The sequence below is a fragment of the Barbatula barbatula genome (genome assembly GCF_947034865.1).
Source record: "Barbatula barbatula genome assembly, chromosome: 24".
Classification (NCBI taxonomy): Eukaryota; Metazoa; Chordata; class Actinopteri; order Cypriniformes; family Nemacheilidae; genus Barbatula; species Barbatula barbatula.
The window spans coordinates 4,660,669-4,666,631 of record NC_136787.1 but is presented as its reverse complement, the minus strand read 5'-3'; the positions used below and the strand labels follow the sequence as shown (position 1 = coordinate 4,666,631).

General features: G+C 39.8%; 1 protein-coding gene across 1 annotated transcript; it reads right to left on the bottom strand.

Annotated features, from left to right (window-relative positions):
• Positions 1-294: 294 nt before the first annotated feature.
• Positions 295-4,175, bottom strand: LOC306889126 (uncharacterized protein; the record flags this gene model as incomplete). Its single annotated transcript, XM_079447837.1, has 12 exons — positions 3,972-4,175; positions 3,497-3,565; positions 3,264-3,392; positions 2,989-3,114; positions 2,476-2,604; positions 2,201-2,326; positions 1,931-2,059; positions 1,677-1,802; positions 1,141-1,269; positions 866-991; positions 596-724; positions 295-446 (listed from the first exon to the last, which is right to left on the bottom strand). Exons 2-12 carry the CDS (start codon positions 3,558-3,560, stop codon positions 295-297), a joined length of 1,365 nt encoding a protein of 454 aa, XP_079303963.1. The 5' UTR covers positions 3,561-3,565; positions 3,972-4,175.
• Positions 4,176-5,963: the final 1,788 nt, after the last annotated feature.

Below are 5,963 nucleotides of genomic sequence, written 5' to 3'. Positions count from 1 at the left end.
TTAGATTTGATTCTCGCTTTAGCAAGTCTGCTTAGTTTGGTTTCACAAGCTCTCCTTTGATGGTAAACGGATCGAGGTTGTCGGACTGCTGGGAATCAATAATGTTCCGACAGCCCTTTGAGAGGACGTGCAGATCTTTACACCTCTTACCATGTGGGATGGCCGGCCGAACATCAGCACCAGCATATAACATCAGAGTTGTTACACATTAATACAGTGTAAATGTACCTCTTGTTTTTAACTTCACACACAAGGCTTTATATAAAAAAATAATGATTGTGGTTTCTCACTTCATCATAATATTGGTTTGTCAAGCTCACATGTGGTGTTGATGGAAGGGAGGTCGTAGGATGGCTGGGTAGCAGTTATGTTCCTGTAGGCCTTTGTGAGGACGAGCAGATCTTTACACCTCGTACCCGATGGGTTTGCCCCCCGAACACCAGCACCTGCATAACATCCGATTCATTACACATATTAAAACAAGAAATACACACCTTATTACTTTTCCTCCATTTTATCTGTGTTGATGAAACATGCTTTGGAAATAAACAAACTGTAGGATGAAATCAGCTTTATATGACATTAACAAGCTCACCTCTGGGGTTTAAGGGAGGAAGGGGTTTGTACTGTTGGGAACTAATGTTCCCACAATCCTTTGAGGTCGCCTCCGATTTCATATCGAAGCTCCTATAAGCTGGCGGGGGTGGGTGCTGTCCACCAAGTCCTACAAAACATCAGAGTTATGACATGGAATAAATACCTTATGAATTTCATTCATTCAAGTTTTTTACAACATTAAAATGTCTCGATTTAGATTTTGATTCTCGCTTTAGCAAGTCTGCTTAGTTTGGTTTCACAAGCTCACCTTTGATGGTAAACGGATCGAGGTTGTTGGTCTGCTGGGAATCAATAATGTTCCGCAAGCCTTTTGTGAGGACGAGCAGATCTTTACACCTCTTACCCGTTGGGTTAGCCCCCCGAACACCAGCACCTGCATAACATCCGATTCATTACACATATTAAAACAAGAAATACACACCTTATTACTTTTCCTCCATTTTATCTGTGTTGATGAAACATGCTTTGGAAATAAACAAACTGTAGGATGAAATCAGCTTTATATGACATTAACAAGCTCACCTCTGGGGTTTAAGGGGGGAAGGGGTTTGGACTGTTGGGAACTAATGTTCCCACAATCCTTTGAGGTCGCCTCCGATTTCATATGGAAGCTCCTATAAGCTGGGGAGGGTCGGTGCTGTCCACCAAGTCCTACAAAACATCAGAGTTATGACATGGAATAAATACCTTATGAATTTCATTCATTCAAGTTTTTTACAACATTAAAATGTCTCAATTTAGATTTTGATTCTCGTTTAAGCAAGTCTGCTTAGTTTGGTTTCACAAGCTCTCCATTGATGGTAAATGGATCGAGGTTGTCGGACTGCTGGGAATCAATAATGTTCCGACAGCCCTTTGAGAGGACGTGCAGATCTTTACACCTCTTACCATGTGGGATGGCCGGCCGAACATCAGCACCAGCATATAACATCAGAGTTGTTACACATTAATACAGTGTAAATGTACCTCTTGTTTTTAACTTCACACACAAGGCTTTATATAAAAAAATAATTATTGTGGATTCTCACTTCATCATAATATTGGTTTGTCAAGCTCACCTGTGGTGTTGAAGGAAGGGAGGTCGTAGGATGGCTGGGTAGCAGTTATGTTCCTGTAGGCCTTTGTGAGGACGAGCAGATCTTTACACCTCTTACCCGTTGGGTTTGCCCCCCGAACACCAGCACCTGCATAACATCCGATTCATTACACATATTAAAACAAGAAATACACACCTTATTACTTTTCCTACATTTAATCTGTGTTGATGAAACATGCTTTGGAAATCAGCTTTATATGACATTAACAAGCTCACCTCTGGGGTTAAAGGGAGCAAAGGGTTTGTACTGTTGGGAACTAATGTTCCCACAATCCTTTGAGGTTGCCTCCGATTTCATATCGAAGCTCCTATAAGCTGGCGGGGGTGGGTGCTGTCCACCAAGTCCTATAAAACATCAGAGTTATGACATGGAATAAATACCTTGTGAATTTCATTCATTCAAGTTTTTTACAACATTAAAATGTCTCGATTTAGATTTTGATTCTCGCTTTAGCAAGTCTGCTTAGTTTGGTTTCACAAGCTCACCTTTGATGGTTAACGGTTCGAGGTTGTTGGACTGCTGGGAATCAATAATGTTCCGCAAGCCTTTTGTGAGGACGAGCAGATCTTTACACCTCTTACCCGTTGGGTTAGCCCCACGAACACCAGCACCTGCATAACATCCGATTCATTACACATATTAAAACAAGAAATACACACCTTATTACTTTTCCTCCATTTTATCTGTGTTTATGAAACATGCTTTGGAAATAAACAAACTGTAGGATGAAATCAGCTTTATATGACATTAACAAGCTCACCTCTGGGGTTTAAGGGAGGAAGGGGTTTGGACTGTTGGGAACTAATGTTCCCACAATCCTTTGAGGTCGCCTCCGATTTCATATCGAAGCTCCTATAAGCTGGCGCGGGTGGGTACTGTACACCAAGTCCTACAAAACATCAGAGTTATGACATGGAATAAATACCTTATGAATTTCATTCATTCAAGTTTTTTACAACATTAAAATGTCTCAATTTAGATTTGATTCTCGCTTTAGCAAGTCTGCTTAGTTTGGTTTCACAAGCTCTCCATTGATGGTTAACGGTTCGAGGTTGTCGGACTGCTGGAAATCAATAATGTTCCGACAGCCTTTTGTGAGGACGAGCAGATCTTTACACCTCTTACCATGTGGGATGGCCGGCCGAACATCAGCACCAGCATATAACATCAGAGTTGTTACACATTAATACAGTGTAAATGTACCTCTTGTTTTTAACTTCACACTCAAGTCTTTATATAAAAATGTTATATAATATTGATTTGTCAAGCTCACCTGTGGTGTTGAAGGAAGGGTAGTTGAAGGATGGCTGGGAAGCAGTTTTGTTCCTGTAGGCCTCTTTGAGCACGAGCAGATCTTTACACCTCGTACCCAATGTGTATGGCCCCCGAACACCAGCACCTGCATAACATCCGATTCATTACACATATTAAAACAAGAAATACACACCTTATTACTTTTCCTCCATTTAATCTGTGTTTATGAAACATGCTTTGGAAATAAACAAACTGTAGGATGAAATCAGCTTTATATGACATTAACAAGCTCACCTTTGGGGTTTAAGGGAGGAAGGGGTTTGGACTGTTGGGAACTAATGTTCCCACAATCCTTTGAGGTCGCCTCCGATTTCATATGGAAGCTCCTATAAGCTGGCACGGGTCGGTGCTGTCCACCAAGTCCTACAAAACATCAGAGTTATGACATGGAATAAATACCTTATGAATTTTGTTCACTCAAGTTTTTTACAACATTAAAATGTCTCGATTTAGATTTTGATTCTGACCTCTACTGGTAAAGGGAGGGAGGTTTGTGCACCGCTGGAAAGGTACAAATTCGTATTGTGACATTTTCTCTGCAAAAAAAACAACATGTTGTTACTGACAGATGCACAAAAACACCACTTTCACCTAAAAATGAAGTTTTCCATCGTGAAACTATAACATTTAATAACATTTGAACATGTTTGGGTGAATCCAAAGCAAGCGTTGCCATCTGAGAAGTAAACTGGTTGTATTTATCGTATATGAACACATTTATGGTGATAATATAACCTCACACATTAAATCATGCTAAAAGAGGGTCATTCACACATAACAATGTTTAAAAACAGTAGCGTTAAAACAAACATTTCACTATTAAGTTGTATTACTAACGTTAGATGCGAATTAACGCCTTTTCGCTTCATTTTTACAGGTTTGTCTACATATTATAACACGATTTGACATTTCTACAAGAAACTGCATGTTGTTTTCACTCACCAAACGCTGATGTCCGAAATCGGTCTCTGAAACTCGTCTAAAGCAGATCCGAAATCACACAAATGTTAAATGTTGCTGTAAAGATTCGAGCAGAGCACTTGTTTTGACAAGTTGTTCACTAATCCAAAGAGATTTCCAATCGAACTGATCAGAAACAGCAAGAGAGCTAAACTCGCGCGGCTGAAGAAAACAACTGATAAGATCTGTGAGCGCGAGCGCGAGTCACGTCATAAAGGACTCTTCAGAGTTTTGTTTGGCTCCATTTAAAGTGACAGAGCTTATTTTTTTTTGTTCAAAATAAACATTGCCAGTTTTTTCTTGAAGCGGGATATCAGAGGGCGTTTTATTATAGAGGAATGGGTGTTTAATCAGGTTAATGGGGTAAAGGGGCGGCTCTAGGGGTGGGCTAGGGGACTGAAGCCCCTTACATTCTCAGTAAAGCCCCGAATGTTTTATAACCATTCTTGTCGAATCACTTAAAGGTCTTTTTAGGGTCATGTGCAAATGTGAGTGGGCCCTTGTGCCCAAGAATTGTTTCGCTAAACTGCCCCGACCCGTTACCTATTCACTTCAACGGTCGCGCAAAAACACTACGGATGCAATTCCCTTTCGGCCACTGACGCTCTGTGGCGCACTTCTGCGTCTTGCACCGCAGCGAGATTTATTTTATTCAACAGGGTAAATTACAAAATGTAATAGTACAACAAATAAAGTACATAATTGCACAATGCAAAATAAACACAAAGCAGGCATACATGTGAAAATACATCTTATTTTATCCGGTCGCCGAGATTTCGTAACAGCTGTTGTTATATTAAGACTCTAGATATGAAGCCGCCATTTTGATTCCGCGTCTGTTTTAGAGAACGAACTTTATTCCTAAAGATGTCTTTGTGATCCTCATCCTCCTCTTACAGTTTGAAAGGGTAAAGGGTCCGTGTATCATCTGATCATTTGATTATTCCATTCAATAGAAAAACCGGAAAAAGAAAAACACAGCCGATATTTCGTTTTTCCGTTTTACTGTATGCGCAAAAACAAATAAAAAACGACGTTTTTTCTTATTATTTCAGCTTGAAACGGGAATTCCAATAAATAAATCAACAAAAACCAAATAACGACTCTGTTTCTAAATATTTCATTTTGGAATAATTTCCCATGATCTTTTGCGCGCGAACGAGTCTAAAAGAGTCTCACTGAAAGAAGAGAACATGACGGTTGAAAATATTTCATAAATATTTCAGGTAATATTAAACAATTCCTTATTACCGTTTACATACAATATTACAGTCGAAGTTTGTTAACATTAACGTTATTACTTTTAATATGTGACATTCAAGTGTACAGTAGCTACAGCTCCTTTTGGCAGCAGCAAATGTGTAAATCGGAAGTTAACCAGTTCATTAGGCTCCCGAATTGTGACTCTCTGCCATATTACAACTCCCCTCGTTGAAACGGCTGGGGTACTAGCTAATCCTAACTAGCTAAATCCTATCATCTAATGCTATTGGATATGGGGAGTCATAATTGGGAAGTCATTTTTCAGCACTACACCCCCAGCTTAAATTACAGTGTTGCTTTATATAAATTCATAAAAGATGTTCAGTTTGTGTTGAAACGGTGAGGTTTTTATATAGTCATTTGCACTATAACTACTGTACATTACAATAGTTTAGCTAAATTAACCCAGTAAACTGCCAAATGATTGTAGTCATGTACCTATGTCTATCTAGGGAATTATTTAAACTATGCAGTTTTTGTTTGCATTACTGTTTTTAGGTAACATGCCAAAGCCTGTACCTCACGGACCATAATTAGTGGCAGTGTTCCCCAGAGAGGATGGCCACTTCAGTTCTTTTGATCTCAGGGACCAGGCCCACTACGAAGAACATGGATCTGGGGCTGCACCCAATGCAAGTGTTGTTAATGTCCCTGCTTTAGGGCCACCTAATGCACCTTCCTCAAGCAGCCAGTTTCGTTTTGCCAGGTCAG